We start from the raw sequence: 18,862 nt of genomic DNA on the forward strand, positions 1-18,862 counted from the left end.
GTCTTTTTGATGAGACACTAAATCGATGCCCTTTCTACCCACTTTGGTGGTTTTAAAGGATTCTACAGCATTATTATAAAGAAGAGCAGTGGCGATCTCCCCAGTGACATGGCCAATATTTAACCCTTAGCCAATATCACTCTCATTACTATAATAAAAGCAAAATACTGTGGATGCTGGAAATCAAACAAAAACAGAAAGCTTGGAAAAAAGAGCTCTGAAGGAGAGTCATATGGACTCGAAACGTTAACTCTGCTTTTCTCTCCACAGATCCTGTTAGACCTGCTGAGTTTTTCCAGCACTTTTTTGATTTTGTTTCACTCTCATTACTGTTTGTGGCTTCTTGCCATGTGAAAATTGACGGCTGTGTTTCTCAAATCACAACAGGGACTGCACTTCTGAGCTACTTAATTAGCTTTTAAGCACTTTGCAACCTCCTGAGGTCATGAAATGCACAACATAAATTCCCATTTTTTTTTTAAACACACTTCCAATTGTGTGATTCCACAGCACAAAATTGCCCGTAATTTAGCACAAACTAGCTACCTCCCAAAGAACAGCCATAATAATGATTACAATCTGATTACATTCACAGGCGTGGCTCTGCATCAAATTTTTGTTTGGTGATGCTTTTGGGAATTCTATGTTGAACTTATGCCTTCAAAGGAGTTGTTTTCCATACTAGTCCAGGGCTGCAAAATTCAGCTCTGTACTGCATTGGTTTCAAGACACAGGATTTCTGGATTACAGGAGCCAAGAAAAGAAAAATATGGTGAGGGGAGACAGCTCCAAATGACTTTGCGGGCAGCCTGTGCCAATAGCACCAACATCCTGGGAGAACTTGTTGAAAACTTCCTCCTAGTCATGTAGGTAATAATGACAGTGCTTCTTGAGCTTCAGCATATATAGGAAAAGAGGCAGCAGAGAGGCAGAGCTGTTCACAAATAGAAGAGGAGAGCAGTCAACAGCCTTAACAACCTTGGGTCTTCTGACGTCACTTCTCCTACCTCTATCTCAGGCAAGAACAGTGTCTATGGCAGCTACACTTCACCAAGGAGGGTGCGAATGAACTGTGCCATATCCTTTAGCCAGACCTGCAGCCAGAGCAGGGCACGGATGGGGCTGCCAATAGCCAGAAAAGCCACCATCGCCCTCAATTTCTATGCCAGTGGATCTATTCAGGGTGAAGCAGGAGACCTCATTTCTCAGTTTGCCGTGCATCACTGCATCAGGACGGTCACCGAGGCCCTGTACAGAAGGAGAGAGAACTTCATTATCTTCTGTCTAAGCAGTGAGAAGCGGGACGAGCAGGCACATGGTCTTGCCAAGATAGTGAGCTTTCTAGTGGTTCAGGGTCTATTGATTATACCCACGTGGCTCTGCGAGTGCCACATTTCAATAGAGAGATGTGCCACAATCAGAGAAGGCTCCACTCTCTGAACATGCAGTGGCTGTGTAACTATGCACAGCCCATCATGTTGGTGAATTCCTGTTTTCCAGGGAGCAGTCAAGATGCTTTCATCTTGTGCCAGTCAGCCATTCCCCCTTCTTCAAGTCACTATGTCAAACCAGGACGTGGCTGCTTAATGGCCTGGGCTACCCACTCTGCATGTGACTTCCCTCCAACACACAAACTCTCATGGAAAGTGCTCCTAAAATCACAGCCATGCTACAACTTGGAACATCTTGGAACAGAACATCAGCATGTTGAAACAATGAGCGGAATCGTCCCAGATTTGCACCAAGTGCGATAGCGGGCAGGAAAAAGGATGTTTCGCCCTGCTGGCCACAATGCCGGCTTCTTACTTCATCCCTATCGCACCGTGTCAATTATGCATTCTTGGGAAACATGCTGTTTCGTTGGCAGGCTGGCTCTCATTCACCCACTGCACCATCACTTCGCCGCTTCATCACGCCGGCACCATATTTAAAGTGCAGCCACGCACTCAACTCTGTGCTTCCAGCCCATGACTGCTGCACAGAAGAAATGGACCAGAAAGACAAGGAGACTGCCGCTCCACAGTTTGATGACGAGCCCCTTGAGTGCATTTTGGACGCAGTGGAGGCCCACTGTGATGTCCTCTACCGCCACTCTGGCTGCAGGATGGGCAGCAACATCACTAATCCAGCATGAGAAGTGATGGTCAACGCCAATGCCCTGCAAAAAAAGAGGACAGCCACCCAGTGCCGCAAGAGGATGAATGATCTCCTCCGTTCAGCCAGGGTAAGTCACTATTCTCATCACTCTCACACTCTCAAACACATCACACATCCACAGGGATCTCACTCACTGCCAGTTCAAGGGACATCACCATTCAGTCTCTCTCAGAAACCTTCAATGTCCTCATCTCATCCATGGGACCACTCATCAGAATAACTCAAGTTCCTTATACTTGATTGGCATGATTAAAACTAATCTTCAATTGTCTTTATTCAGATATAGCAGAACTCGGAAGTTCCTATGAAGAGCAGGAATTTCAAATCTGCAACAAAAAAGCTTGGTATCAATTCAAGTTATAAAATATGTTTTGCTTTTATAACTTTAATGATAGGAGTTAGGGATTCAGTTTAATCACCTATGGTGGACCAAACCAAATAGCTTCAGGTACACATGCTATATATGGCAAGCTTTGTTGTTATCTTTTTGAATAGAAAGTAAATGCAAAAGAACAGACCCAACTTTTCTCATTGTGCAAGTTAGAAACGAGGCCTCTAAACAAGCAGCATATTTCTCAGTGAATACTTTCAAGAAGATATAAGAATGTCTATAATCTTATTGGAAATTATTTTAAATTAGAGTTCTAGTGGTGCCTGTGTCTTAACTGGACTAAGGCCAGCTGGTCTAGGAACTTTGAGGCATTGAAGAGAAGTAGGTTTGAAACGTTAATTAGGCAAATTACAAGGTGAAGTGTAAAGGGGGCAATTTGCATTTTTAAATAAATAATTCAAAAGAATGGGTAAAATATCACACCTAGCCAGGAGAAGCCAAACAATGTGTTTACTTTTTCCAAAGCTTACTCATGAAATTGGTGTTATGAAAGGGTTTTATTGTTAGAAGAGGTTAAAGTTCAAAAGACATAGTGATACAATGAGAATTTGCATTCAAAGAGGACAATATCTATAAAGGAAGAGAAGGCTGTTGGTAAAAGATAGAGGGATTCTAAGATCTAAAGCCTCCAGCCTGTAAACCTCAAGCCACTGTCTGTAAGGACCCAGAGCTGAAAGAAACTCATTTTGAATGTCCAGAGCGTACTTTGCCAGGGGTCTGTTGAAATCCGTGTTTTACTGTCGCCTTAACGGATGTGTAACTGTGAGTCCGATTAATTAGGGGAGTTTTTAGAAGTTATTATCATAGTAATTTGTAGACATGTATGTGCTTAGAAACTTTTAATTAATAAATGTTTATTTTTTTTTTTATAAAAACCTCCTGAGACTTGGTAGTCTTATTACAATTGAATTCAAAGCCTGCATCTCAAAACATACAAATTGCAAAAATGGGTTATGACAGTTGTTTCAAGTTTCCCTCTGGGATTTGAACAACTAGGCCTTTACCATTGGCTGTGTCATAATAATTCAAAGAACTTCTCATGTCCTTGTATGTTTTACTTTGAATACTAAGGGTGGAATTTTTCAGTCTCACCAGCAGGTGGAATTGTGGCCGGCAGAGGCAATTAATTTGGTGAGAGGCAAAAAATATGGCCAGGATTTTATGGCCCCGCTACAACGTGTCTCCCCCTGGGGAACACAGCGAGCCATTTAAATCGCCATTCAGTTCTGTGGGACCATCATACCCCACCGGGGGGGGGGGGAGGGGCCATAAAATCCTGGCCTATGTTTCCTGATTGTGGGATAAATTGTTGGAATTGTGCTCTTTCAACTTTCAAGGTGGGTTAAAGGCAGGTCGAGCTTCCCGATGAACAATGTCGGGAACCCCATTTGCATGCGTTGGCATTTCACGCAAGCTCATTAAAAAGGCCACCTCGCCAAAATTAAATTCACCCTGCAAATCCCCTCCAGTGAGAATTTAGAACAATCAGTTTTACAACTGTGTATAACTGACATGCATCTGGTGAGTTTCACTGCTTCCACAACCTTGAGGTCTGTATATGTTGCTTTCTCCTTCTTGTGACCTCGCATAACTTTACTCAAGTGCCATTAGCAAATGCTGCTCCAAGGCTGGACAAAGGGGGCAGGAGAAGGTTGGAAGGCGGGTTTGGGGGTAAGGCGGAAGGGTGGAGCAGAGGCTCGCTTACGGGGGAAGGGTGGGGAGAGTGTCCAAGGAAGGGGAGTCGGAAGACTGTTCTGGGAATAGGGGGAATGTCCGGGAAAGAGGGTAGGGAGAGTGTGTCTTAGAGAGCAGGTCAGTGGTATCGATGGTAGAGTCCTGAGGAGAGAACTCGGGGTACTAGTGGTGGAGGGGACAAGTCACAGTCAAAGAGGGAAGGCAGATGCGGTAGAGTGGCAGGTCCAGGATGAGAGTCCAGTTGGTGAAGATCTCATTGGATGGGTCATGGAGGGGGACAAGACAGATGGCTCGGATAACAGGAGGGGTCAGAGTGAGCATGGGTGTCGGCTCTGAGGGGAGGAAAGGCATATGGAGGTAGATTGTGATAGGATCCAGGATCCAGGGTAATGTGGGGAGATTTAAGATTGACGAAGGGGAGAGGAATGGTAATGGGGGAAATTGGTGGATCACAGGAGGAGGTTAGATGGTGGCAGAGCAAGTTTGAAAGGTGACGGGCACCATTTTTCCAAACTGACCTTGACCAGTCAGTAAGATCCCTCAAGGTGGAAGGAGGGTCTTTTCAGATGGGTGGGCTACAAGGTCACCACAAGTGGCCGGCTAAAGGGACACTCTAATAATTATGAGGCCACTAAATGTCAAAGATACTCACTTGTTTTCTCCTCTCTATGATGAAACCTACATTGCAGCAGATTTGTTCCTGATTCATGGATCTCATAATTTCTAGATTCCAGCAATGTGTGGAGCTGCTATTCGTTCTGTGCCATTTGCCATCAGCTGCAGTCAGAGGCAGAGGTGAAGGGAAGGAGGGAGATAGAATGCCTCCATAATTAGTGAGCTGAAAAGTGAAGATCGCACGTATTCACTTGTCCCAACGTCCAGTGGGAAAGACGCCAACTTTCTCACCCGCCACAGGACTTAGTCTCCAGAATGGAAAATTCCATCCTATCTTTCTATAACATTGTGGGGAGGATTTTTCCCTCGTCGGGCGGCCTCGGCAGGGGCGGTCGGGAAGCTGACCAGTGCCCACGATCGGGACGGGACCGTGATTTCACACTGGTGGGCCAATTAAGGCCCGCCAAGCCTGAAACTCGAGCGGCAGCGCTTAGCACTGCCTGCGATACCTGCATGTGGGGAAAGGAGGTGGAGTGTGACATTTGCGCCTACGCAGGGCTGTGCACTTGAAAAATCTCACATAGGCACAGAGCTGCCTCAGGGAGATGAACATTTTTCAAAATAAAATTTTTTAAATTTTAAATGTTATAAAACATGTCCCCTCACGTGTCACGTGAGCAGGGACATGTCATTAATTAAATTTTAAAGTTTTGATTTTATTTTTATTTGTTGTTGGAAACCTCATCTCGGGCAAAGAAAAATTTCTCTCAATTAACTTTTTAATGGCCTTAATAGGCCTTTTAATTGTCGGCTGGTACGCTGCCAACAGCCCGCTGACTGAAATATAGCGCAAGTGCGTGATGGTGTCGGGACGCTCGCCGACATCATTGCACATTATTTTATGCTTGGTCGGGTCAGACACACGCCCACCCAGCTAAAAATTCTCCCCTATACTTTTCCTTGCAATGCAAGAGTTTGTACCACGTTAATGAAAATTATGAGGTATAATACTAAGAAATTAGCAGTACTGCTGTAAAAATTGATACATTGCTAACATTATGTTCAGCTGCAATAAAACTACAATCACAGAGCTATAGATCTACATTCAACTGTATGTGTGGAACTCTGTTTTCATAGAATCCAAAGATGTTTAAAGGTGGTAGTCCCTTTCATCGCTCCAAAAAATGTATTATTTGGTGCAGTATAACAAACTGCACATTGTTGCAGGAGGGATTTTATGGCCTGAATCTTCTGGTCGGCGTGTGGGGGTGGGCCCCACTCACCAGCACGTAAATTGACATGCGGTGACTTTGGGCATGTATCCCGACATCACCGCGTGTCATTCCTATCTTCAGTTCAGCGGGCGGACACCGGAGTCAGCTGCACGCCCACCGAACTGTCAAAGGCCTATTAAGGCCATTTTAAAACTAATTGAAGTAATTAATAGGGCTGCCCATCCAACCTTAAGGTTGACGGGCAGGCAAAGAGCCCAGGCGGCCTTTGCATTTTTCATGGAACATCATTCATGGGTGGGATGAGGTTTCATGAAGGCTTTGTTAATTTAGTAAATTGTTTCATGTGAATTGATAAACATGTCCCACCTCATGTGACAATGCCACATGATGGGACATGTCTGAATAATTTAATATTTTTACTTACCAAATTTTTATGACTTTCCTTAATCTCCCTAAGGCAGCTCTGTGCCTCAGAGATTTCTGCACTCTTTTGTGCGCATGTGCGAAAGAGCACAGGCCCCAACTCTCCCTCCTCTCCCCACCCGCACAGGAAGCGCTTCGCGCTGGGCAGGCCTTAATCAGCCGTCCCACGCAAAATGGCAGCGCCCAGCCGATCGCAGGCAGTGATTGGCGGCACACCCGCCCGCACCTGCTCCCGCCCAGCCCACCCAACGGGGAGAAAATTCTCCCCTATGTTTCGAGTAAATGAGTTAATTGGCCAACTAACCTAACTGGACATCTTCCTATGTTCTCATCAATTGCTGCTTGCAATCAATAACGAGGAGAGACTGATGTAAGAATAAACAGTGATGATTTATTGGGACATAGGGCACAGCACCAGATCATACATGCTCACTCAGAAACCCAGGACAAGAATCACAGTTCCCAGTTGCCCGTGCTGTACAGTGATTTGTCAGTGCTGTCACATGATCAGTACACTTGCATTGTCTTGAATGGACAGGGTATCTCACTTTACCACAAGGGGCTAAAGGCTTTTTGGGCCTCAAATGTTCATACTAACCATGCATTTGCATTGCCTCATCATTTTCCAGTACTAATAACTTAAAGAAGGATGCATTTATGTAAAATTAGCAATTCAATATTCATTCTACTGTCATTTCTGACTATTTTGCTATTCCTTTGGAGGAAAGGATTTTAAATGCATAATTACTTACATTACTTCCCCTGAACTGATGATCAGGACATGAGTCATCAAAGGAACTTTTAGCTTCACTGTCCAAAGCCGATCCTTTTCCAATGGACAATTTCAGTGGAATGCTCTGAAAATTAAAAAAAAATGCATAGGCCCTAGTTTTTAGCTCAGTGGGCAGGCGCAATTGGCGGGCCTGGGATTGGCTGGGAAATGAACTGCTGACCGTGATTTCACATTGGCCGGCCAATTAATGGCTAGCCAGCATGAAGAGCGCACTGAAAAGCTCAGCGCTGCTGGGGTGGGGGCGGGAAGAGGGCGGGCGATGATGTCAATGCGGGCAAGTGCTGAGAGAAAGCTCCCTGAAGGTAGAGAGCTGCCGACCTGAAACTGTTCCAATAAAGTTTTAAAATGCAGAAAAAAAGTCCGAGCATCGCAATCAGGCACCTGAAAATATAAATGATAAAAATGCTGACTACAGATTTTTATTATTTTATTTCATAACAGAAACCTCATTCCGCAAGGTTGGGTGGGCGACGATAAGTAGCAGACAATTGCACCATTAATGGGCTTAATTGCCCCCTTAGTTGTCGGCGGGCATGCTTCTGACTTCTGTGCGCGCCCGCTGAGTGAAATATCACGCGAGTGCATAATGACATCGAGACACTCGCCCAACGTCATCTCATGCAATTTCGCACCTGATCGGGTCAGGATGGCACCCGCCCAATCAATTCAGCCCATAATATATCTCGTATTACTTTAAGAAAAAAACCTATAATTCTACACTTAGTAGATGTAGATATATTGGACCTCATTAAAAACTGACCTATAAAACATAGACAAATCTGAAATAAAGTTAACCCTAAAGGATAGTCATCCCCACAATACAAAGGTAACATTTGCATTTTTTTTTTTGCTTTCAATGATGTGTTACCACATTGTCATTATTATTATATTTATTGGATCAATTTTAGTTGCATTTGGAATTTATTAGGTTCCCTATTGCAAAAAAGATGAAGAAAATGGATGAAAAGAAAATTGGTTGCTGGCTAATGCACAAGTGGGAAACCATGGTCAGGAACTCTGATTTTCTCTTTCACAAGAATTGTTTGATCCCATTAATTCAGGTGTGCATTTCCAAAAGATTTATACCATAGTAAGGTTTCATATACTTACATTGGTTGTTTTGCAAGGTCCTTCATTGTTGTAATTTATCAGTGTTCCTTTGAAATACTCATAAGGTAACACCTCAAAGCTTTTCTTCTCCATAAACAAAATCAGAAGAAAACCAACTATAAAAAAAACAAATTAAACAAGAATCAGTCTTCGCCTAAGACTACAAGTCTTTTTAATGGCAAACTTGAAGGTAACTAAAATAATTATATGAATGTTATGAGCAGATTGTGATTGAGGAATTGTGATGTCCACATTACAATGAAGCACTATAAGAAGACAGTACCTAAAATTGAATATGTTGGCTACTTAAAGAAGCATTTTGTGTTTTTTGATTTAAGCGAAAAACATATTACTTAAAGCAACATTATTATTATTCCGATCATCATCATGTGTGCCGTAACCAAAGGCAGGTGCTTAGCTCATTGTCTGCTCATGCTTCACCCTGAACCAATCTACTTAACAGTTTTGCCAGTACTGGTTTGCCATTGCCTCCCACTCTTAAGGGCAGGGTGAGGAGGCAGTCCCAAATCTGCCTCGGCCAGAACGGGAATCAAACCCCATGCTGGTGGTGTTATTCTGAATGATATGCTACCGTCCAGCCAACTGAGCTAACCCGCCCCATTACTGCAATAACTTCCCGTAAATTAATATGAATTTTAAGACCAATGTCCAGAAGCAATTCTTTGCAAAATCATTGATAGCTGAATTGATCCTCAACAAAGGTACTCAAAGCAGAAACTCTGCAATCATCCAAGAAGCAGTTAAATGTTGTGCTGGAAGGATCATAGGTGTCCTTGGAAGGTTGAGTCAGGTGGGCCAAATAGACTCCCACCTATGCATTTATCTTTGTCTTTGTGAAATTAAATGATCAACCTCTTCAAAATGTATAAATGTTAACTTGGCAAGCCAACCTTCATGACATGGAACCTTGTTCATTGAGTATGTAGATCAGGGAACAGGATTCAAAGGTCAGCAAACTTTGCTAAATGTACCCATAAATTTATAAAGAACACAGCACTAACCTCAAACTTTTGAATGGGTTTAAGTTATATCACAGGAATAAAGGTTTTTCTTTCTCAGCAGAATTTTAATGCACTTCGCATAATATTGCACTGCTTTCTTTTTGTATGGGTAGATGTATGTTCATGTGAGTGTGTATTTACTTACGTAACATAAGGAGCAAAGCTCCAAAGAAAAGACCAATAGCACCAGCACCTAAGGTAACTGACGCTGGACTTGAATGAGGGCAGGTACTTCCATCATTACAGTGACAGACCCATAGATGGAGTGTGTTCTTAGTCCCCACACCCTGTCTATCTCTGATGTTTAAAAGTATGGTGTAGTTTCCAATGGGAATTTTCTTCATTCTTACAAGTTTAACGGAATAACCTGTGATAAAGGTACCAAACTGTATTAATAAGTGTGCCTATATAACAATAGATTAAAAGTTATGTACTTCTAATGAATTACTTATCATTACTAATTGATCAAACTAATTTGTCAGGATTCTTCTGAACTAAAAAGGTTTGCAGTGAACCAAGTTAATAAATTCGGATTCACAACCTACCAATCTCTTGATCTAATTTCCATTTTTCCTTAATATTTTGTTCATTGTCTAGAAGTTCAAAGTGAAATGGACCACTGAATGGAATCATGTCATCATCTTTTGCCGTAAGAGTGACATGCTGAATACCTCCATCATCACACATTTTTTCATATGTAGAAACCAAATGTGGCTTATTGTCATTGATATCCATCAACAAAATGTTTAAAGTACCACTTCCAGTTTGAGGGGGTCTCCCTAGAGAAAGGAAAATTGTATGAACAACAAATTGTGTTTGCAATAATTGTAGAGTTAATAGTCTGTCACGCCTTTGACTCTCCTTATTTTAACCAATGATGATATGGCATCACTAATTGAAAAACAGAAAACTGCAGAGGCTGGAAATCGAATATGGCATCTGTATTCATCTAAATTTCCTCTTCATTCTTTTCAACCTTAAACACGCTGTCCTGGGCAATCATCCTTCAACTTAAATCCTGACTGTGTTCAAATTAAAGGGCAGACGCACTAATCAGGTTTTCCTGACTAGAAGTAAAGTTTAGGAAATGGATTTTCAACGATTAATTTAATTCAGGTGCTTCAGCAGGCCTGAAATTTTAGAACCTGAACTCATTGAGAGACATTCTTCAGCAAATGTCATTTTATATTTTATGTTCTTATACCACCCTATCTAGGAATCACCCTCAAGACTCCAGATTTAAGTAATTATTTTTCAGGACTTTATGCCTGCAGAACTACGCATCTATTTCGTCCTTTTCTTCCACTTAATTCAGGCTTTGAAAGCATAAATTTGGGCCAGGATTTTCCATGCCCGCCAATGTCGGGCATGTTCGGTGGCATGAGAGGACAATATGTGCGATCAGTTTCACAATGGCATGAAACTACTTCGCAATCATCCACTCAGGCCGCATTTCCTACCATTGGACGTCAGGAGCCTCATTGTACTACATTTGCATATCATTATTAGGCCAGCCTGCTGGAATCATTTCCCCCACCCGACCTCTGGATCATCCATCCACACCGGCGGGAAAGCACACCGATGTGTTTCACTATGGCACATAAAAGGCGTGCACTTGGTGAACTGCAATTTGAGGGGAACTTGGAGGTAAGTACACAGCAACGATGTGCAGTGCTCGCCAGGGTCGTCTTTTGGACTTCAAGCTTGAGGACGGCTGGCAGGTGGTCAAGGGCAGCTCTGCCGTTTAGGTGACTTGTCGGGGGGCAGTGGGAAGGGCAGCCCTACTATTGAATATAGCACACAAGCATTCGGGGTAGGGGGGTAGAGTGGGTGAGGGAAGCGGCCAGACATTAGGGAAACCTATGTAAAGTGACCATTCCTCTGCAGCTGAGATAGTTCAGGTGCAGCCACATTGATATGATTGGAGTCGGGCCTCTAGCTTACCTGCCCAGTCAACCAGCGCAGAGGCATCAAAGTGCCACCAAGTGCTCCAGCACTCCGGCACAGACTGCAAAGTCATGAGCGTTTTAGTGGACTACAGAACAATTGGACGACTGCACATGTTGTACAATCTTCTTGCTAAAGCTGGCCATGGAGCAGTCACTACTGGAGGCGCTCACAGCCCCCTGCAATGTTAGCATCCCGGTTTGGACCTGTCTCCCGGATGGTTAAAGCTAATAGTGCAGCCTCTGAGAATGTCTGACTCCTGTCTGGCTGAGGGCAGCTCGCTTGCACTCTGTGATCATCTGAAGACCAATCACAGCACTCGCCCACACCCTCCACCAGCACAAAGACACACACCTCGGTGGGACCTAGCTTTAGAATAGCCTCGGGATCACAATCTGGTGAGCACATCGCGCTGTCTGATCCACAGCAGGCAGCGGCAGGGACTTCCCTGGTGACCGGCACTCAGAGGACTGCTGGAGGCCAGAAATTTGCTGAGTCTGAGTCAGATGACGAGCCTCTGGACTCTGTCATGTCACAGTTGCTGGAGTTGCAAAGGCAAGCTCGGGAACATCAGAAAGGGATGTCCACTGTGCTCCTCAGATTGCAAGGCACAGTGGAGGAGTCTGTCCGTCTTCACTCTGAGGTGATAGCGCCAGCATGCCAATGCACTGGGGTCAACACTGATAGGATGGTGGCTGCCATCAGGGTCATATCATAGAGACGCAGCCATGAAGCTTTAGAAGCATCTGATCCTTTGTCTGCCTTTAGTACCTGAGCCCTTCAGGAGCACAGCATCACTGGTCACCGATACTGAAGAGGTGGAGGTCAGCCCCGTCTTAAAGGTGCTGAGAGGACAAAGAGAGAATGACAGAACTCTGAGGCACCTGCCCACTACATTCTAGCAGCAATGACAAGCACCGTCAAACTGCCATCAGCAATGTGTCCACGGAGTGTGAGGCCAGACCATCACTGTAGTCTGAAGGCTGCACAGAGAGCATGGAAGAGGCCCTAGAATGAGATACCTGCGTTTATCTTGTGGAGAAGGGTTCACCTCTGAGTGACAAGAACACTGCTCATCAGAACAAGAAGTCATAGGAGACATTCTTGGGAGTTTATTGACAATAGTGAACATTATGTGCAAGTGATTAACGCCCGTACCCAGGCTGTGCATCTAATTCTTCTTAAGTTTCCTAACCCTGTCACTACGTCTTGGTGCTCTCCGGACATCCACAGCAGAGGTGGAGGCAGCCTGCTGACTGTGATGCCCTGTCTCTGTGATGACTTTGACGGGTGTCCTCTGGAGGGCCGAGACTTGGAGGGCCCCAGCCTGCTTTCGGAGTTCTGCTGTGTGGCAGTGGCACCCTCCTCGGCCTGTGGAGCTGGAGCTGCTGAGGACACAGGGAAAGGGGATTCGGATCGGCTGGTCACTCGTGGAGTCAACTGGATGGATGGCCCCAGGGTGGGCACCTCATCCTCCTCAGTATGAGTGCCCGAGGGCCCTAGACTCACTCCTTGAGCAGAATGGGAAACTGGAGTGAAATCGAGCTGCCTGGCATTCCCCCTCACATACACACTTTTGGAAGCCAATTATGACATTAGCAATGGAGTTGAGCCCGCACTGCAGTGCAGGAGTGACATCCTGGACCAAGGTCTCCATGGTGGCCGCCATCCTATCAGTGTTGACCCCAGTGCATTGGCATGCCGGAGCTATCACCTCAGAGTGAAGACGGACGGACTCCTCCACCGTGCCTTGAAATCTGAGGAATGCAGCGGACATCCCTTCTTGATGTTCCCGAGCTTACCTTTGCAGCTCCAGCAACTTTGACATGACCGAGTCCGGAGGCTCATCATCTGACTCGGACTCAGCAAATTTCTGGCCTCCACCAATCCTCTTGAGTGCCGGGCACCAGGGAAGTCCCTGCCACCTCCTGCTGTGGATCGGACAGTATGATGTGCTCACCAGATTGTGATCCTGAGGCTATTCTAAAGCTAGGTCCCACCGAGGTGTGTGTCTTTGCGCTTGTGGAGGGTGTGGGGGTGAGCGCAGTGATGGGTCTTCAGGGAGGGTGCCTCCAGATTTCTCTTCAGGGGTTTCTTCGGGGCTTGATAGGAGTATAATCTGGGAAAATGTGAATGTGTCCACTTTGGCAAGAAGAATAGAAAAGCAGCAAATTATTGTGGAGAGAGATTGCAAAACTCTAAAGTACAAAGGGATCTGGGTGCCCTGGTACATTAATTACAAAAAGTTAATATGGAGGTACAGTAATTGATTCAGAAGGGAAATGGAATGTTGTTGTTTATTGCAAGGGGAATGGAATATAAAAGTAAGGATGTTTTGCTACAGCTGTACAGTTGGTGAGACCACATCTAGAATACTGACACATTTTTGGTCTCCTTATTTAAGAAAGGATACAAACATGTTAGCAGCTGTTCAGAAAAGGTCCACTCAACTGATCCCTGGGATGGAGGGTTAGCTTATGAGGAAAGGTTGGACAGGCTGGGCCTGTATCCATTGGAGTTTAGAAAATTGAGAGGTGATCTTATTGAAACATTTAAGATCCCAAGGAAATTGACAGGATGGATGCTGAAAGGATGTTTCCTCTTGTGGGAGAGACTAGAACTAGGGGACACAGTTTAAAAATAAGGGGCCTCCCATTTAAAACCGAGATGAGAAGAAATTGTTTCTCGATGAATCTTTGGCACTCTCTTCCCAAGAGAGCGGTGGAGGCAGATTCAATGAATATTTTTTAAGGCAGAAGTAATTTGATTCTTGACAAACAAGGGCATCAAAGGTTATCAGAGGTAGGCAGAATGTGGAGTTGAGGCAACAATCAGATCAGCCATGATCTTATTGAATGGCGGAGCAGGCTCGAGTGTCCAAATGGCCTACTCCTTTTCCTGAGTTGTATGTTCGTATGTACGTTCATATAGCAAATTTTCTACATTTGCCACACACCCCTTACTGGGGCATCACTATTTCAATGACAGAGGGTTGGATTTTCCCTTGGGCTTTTGATCCTGGAATTGGGACCAAATGATATCCAAGGGCCATACTCACTGGGAGCAAGACTGACAGAGCAATATTCCCAGAGGTGGCCTCCTAATTGGCTGCCTCCAAGCTTGCCATCCTATTAAGGATGGTGGGTGCAATTCCAATGCTACAATCCAAATCAGCAGGCTGGCAGCTCTAGCACTTTGGCAGCCCCACTGGGAGAATTGGACTCTGCTCTGATAGGAGACCACTTCAACATGGGAGATGCGCACAGAGACAAAAATTTAGAAGTCAAATTTCAGAGGGGTCAAGCCAGTAGGCTCTTCAGATTATAGGGGAATCCCCTCTGGTGGAAGTGTTTGGGCTGTAGTTGTGGCCTTTCCTGCTGGCAGCCCCCTCTGTGGGACATGGCACCGACAGTTCAAATCTCTCAGCCTACCACAGGGAGCTGCCTCCAGGGAGTAGGCCCACCCCCACCCCCCCACTGCAGAACCTGTTCCATTGGTGACAAATGCAGGTGGTGTTGCAAAATAGCTCCAAATTGGGGCGTTAAGTATGAAAATTGGCTCACCAACTCCATACAGTGGGAAGCCAATACTTCTCCAGGGGCAGGAATGCATTGGAGAACCATTCCAACGTGGTTCATCTCTGCCCACTCCCCACCTGCCTCTAAAATCACTTCTAAAAGTGCATTTTTATGCTACCCAAGTTCCAAAAGCTGCAGGTCTTCACATCTATACCTACAACATCAGTAATATGTAATTGTAATTGAATTACTGTTATAAAATTTTACCTTCAGTTTTGAAGGCTGGAGTAAAACCTTTTGATGCTGGGCAATACCTATATACTTCCATCTTAATGTTTTTTTCATAATTTACAGAAAAAATAATAAATAAATCAGACAACAGAAAAACTAACAGCTTATGCAGAAAGAAACATAAATTGCTAGGAATTATACTAGTGTGCTCAATGCTCCTAGAAACTGTGATACATTAGTGATAGAATGACCTTTTGATCAATACAGTTACTCACTCTTCTTTCAACTAAGAACAGTCCTGAAGGGTCTGCTATAATATTAGTCATAATTGCAAGAAAGAAGGTCGACCAGGAGAGCAGGAACATTTGGAAATATTGCGATGACTCAACAATCCCAGCAAGATTATTGATTGGACTGTTGTCAACCGTGGATCAATGGTAGCAATCATGGATCTCCAAAAGGACTGCAACTTGCATGTTCTTTATTTATGCTTTTCAAAGTGATCATTTATGCGAGCAATTTGGCTCAAAATTCAGCGAGTCTTCCAGATGGTAATAGTACCAGCCCCTTTCATTCACTTGTCTCCTTTCAATGGAGTAGCAATGAAATTTTTGCTTCTACCGTGTTTTGATGCATCTTTATAATAGATGACTGAGTTATTAAGCAAATGTTCTTGGTTATGGCTTAGAAAGATATAATGGCATTGAAATGTAATAACAGCCACATTCACAGCAATAGCAGAACCTATAGTGAAATTTGTTTGCAGGCCAGGCTTAGGAAAATGTATTAGCCCTGTTGAAATATAGATAGAAAAGTCAGATTTCTCCTAATACCTAAGAATAAATACCTGAATGTGTGTACTCGCACTTTATGGGCAAGGGTGAATCAAGAGTCTCAGATATAATCTCACCTGCCTTTCTTGCCTCATAGAAATTTTATTTTCTTCATATAAAACTAGAAGAGTTATTTAGAATCCACAAATAAATTCCCATGCTAGCTTATAATGAAAAATGCGCATCTTAACTGCAAGTATAATAATGAAAAAGAAATGGGAGAAAAATCTCACAGTGCAGGACGTCAGGTCTGAACAACTGCAGGAAATAATGCAATTATCAAATGACAGGCTTCATTAGGCAGAAAATAACACACCTTGGAACCTACGGTAATTAATCACAACTTTAAAGAACAATTTTCTTTAGTATTGGGAAGCCAAAGGAATATTCATCTTGGAAGACACATTTGGGTAAGATAAAATTGCATAGATTTACATCAAATTAGGAGATATGGTAACAAATCTTGCACGTGCACAGCAAGGCCACATAAGTAGTTTGAAAGTTACCAATTAAGACAAATCCACAATAGAAATTATCAACAATTCTGCAGGAACTGACAGTCTCAGAGAGTGACAAACATGGTTACAGTGGAAAATAACAATGTCTCACTGGCAGAGTCAGAACTGCTCATTTGAGGATAACCCAGATTGCTGAGAGAGTAACAGCACAATAATAGAAAAGTGATATGATCTTATTTACTGACATCTCAAACAATAATGACGTCTAAAATGCAGCTTGTAAAGTGAACTAGTAGAACTGAAGGATGCAAAACAGGATTGAATATCGTAACACATACTACAGTACCAATTGAAATATACAGACTTACCATCATCAACTGCATGAACAACAACTTTATAAATGCTTTCATTCACATAAGGAGATTCGCGATCTAATTCACAAACAGTTGTAACGACACCCGTCTTCTCATTAACAGTAACCCAGCCTTCTGGATCATATGCCTTGACAAACCTTTCAGACAAAAAAATCATTAACAAAACTGCAATACTACAGTCATAAAATGCAATGATCATCAGCCTTGATTTGAGTGTAACCATAACTATAAGAAAGAGTTAAACGTTCATTTGCCTTGTGATATTTAATATAATTTTTAATAAATCTCCTGTGGCACTATTTATGGAAAGTTGGATTATATAATAGCAGTTTGGGAAATATGTATGAGGAATAGTGAACTGAAGTACTGAAGCATTGTTTTCATTATTTTCTCTAACTTTCAGCCAAAGTAGTCAATTGCTTCTAGATTTCAACCAATCAGGAAAAGTGAATAGAATTAAAGTTCTGATTGGTTTCTGAGACATTTGCGGCAATTGCAATTTTGGCTACCATTAGGCAATCACAATGTTTTGCAACATTTGCCATGTTTTTTTTCTTTATTCTTTCATGGAAAGTGGGCATCGCTGGCCAGCATTTGTTGCCCATCCCTAATTGCCTTTGAACAGAGTGGCTTACTAGACCAGTCGCATGAAAGTTCAGTCAGCGGGCGTGCACCAGAGTCAGCAGCACGCCCACCAACAATTAAAAGGCCTGTTAAGACCATTAAATAATCAATTAAGGTAAATTTTGCACTGCTCGTCCAACCTAACAATTGGTGGGCAGGTAAAAAGGCCAAGTGGCCATTGCATTTTTTTTGGAAACCTCGGGATGAGGTTTCCAAAATCAAATAAAAATAAAATAAAAATTTTGCAATTGAATTAATAACATGTTCTTGCTCATGTGACAGAGTTACATGAGGGGACATATTTTATTACATTTTTTTCTTTATTATTTTTTGTTATTTCTCTTCATCTCCCTGAGGCAGCTCCGTGCCCCAGGGAGATTATGCAGCGCTCACTCGCGTGCACGGGCGAAGTTCGTGCTCGGCCCACTTGGCCTCCTCCCCCCTTCGCACACAGACAGCACTCAGCGCTGCTGCTCACGTTTCACGCTGGCGGGCCAATTAAATCACAGTGCAGTGCCAGTTGTGGGCAGTTTCCTGACTGCCCCCACCGAGCCCGCTACCAAGGGCAAAATTCTGCCCGAAGCATGGTCTAACCCTGGCTCTGCACAAGTTTAACATAACTTCTCTGTTTTTCAATTCTATCCCTCTTGATGTGAACCCCAGTGCTTTGTTTGCTGTTTTAATGATCTTTTAACCTATATCTCCCCGTTTAATGGTTAATGGATCTGTATCCCAAGGTCACTCTGTTCCCAAATCCCATTTAGACTCTTACTTTCTGAGAAGTTTTTGATCTCCTTATCCTTCCTACCAAAATTCAATACCTCACACTTAACTATATTGAAATTCATTTGGCAATTGTAGGCCCATTTTGCAAGTTTGTTAATGCATTCCTGTATTTTGCTGCAATCTTCCTCTGCACTAACTGCATTGCCCAGCTTGGTGTCAACTGCAAATTTTGAAATTGTATTCCAAATCATTTATCTAAATAGTGAACAGCAATGATCCCAGCATCGGTCCTTGTGGAACACCACCAATCCCACCTTTTGCCAGTCTGATCCTACCTAAACCTTTATTCTCAGGTTTCTGTTCAGCAGGTTGCTATCCACGCTTCTAACTTTCCCCGGACTTCAATCATGAGGCTACAATGTGGTACCTTATCAATGGCTTTTTGGAAGTTCAAATATATTACACATACTATATTAACCTCATCTGCCCTTCTTGTTAATTCTTCAAAGAATGTTAAAAGATTGATCAAGCATGATCTTCCCTTTTGAAATTCGTGCTGACCATTCTATTATATTTTCAGCTTCTAGAAGTTTCTCTATTACATCTTAGAGTAAGAATTCCATTATCTTTCCTAAGATCAACATTTGGCTAATTGGTCTACAGTTCCCTTTCTTAATATAGGAATCTCATTCGCTATAACTTTTTTAAAA

The 18,862-nt window shown here is 43.3% G+C and overlaps 1 protein-coding gene across 3 annotated transcripts in view; it reads right to left on the reverse strand.

Annotated features, from left to right (window-relative positions):
• Positions 1 to 18,862, reverse strand: part of LOC144688571 (cadherin-like protein 26) — a 116,195-nt gene that overhangs the window by 40,805 nt on the left and 56,528 nt on the right. For all 3 annotated transcript variants that reach the window (XM_078555308.1, XM_078555307.1, XM_078555306.1), the window contains exons 10-14: positions 16,797 to 16,939; positions 9,987 to 10,220; positions 9,587 to 9,808; positions 8,420 to 8,535; positions 7,269 to 7,373 (exon numbers count right to left, since the gene is read on the reverse strand). In XM_078555308.1, coding sequence (XP_078411434.1) covers positions 7,269 to 7,373; positions 8,420 to 8,535; positions 9,587 to 9,808; positions 9,987 to 10,220; positions 16,797 to 16,939 — 820 coding nt within the window. The remainder of the gene's footprint in view (positions 1 to 7,268; positions 7,374 to 8,419; positions 8,536 to 9,586; positions 9,809 to 9,986; positions 10,221 to 16,796; positions 16,940 to 18,862) is intronic.

Source organism: Cetorhinus maximus, chromosome 13 (assembly GCF_964194155.1).
Source record: "Cetorhinus maximus chromosome 13, sCetMax3.hap1.1, whole genome shotgun sequence".
In the NCBI taxonomy this organism is placed as follows: Eukaryota; Metazoa; Chordata; class Chondrichthyes; order Lamniformes; family Cetorhinidae; genus Cetorhinus; species Cetorhinus maximus.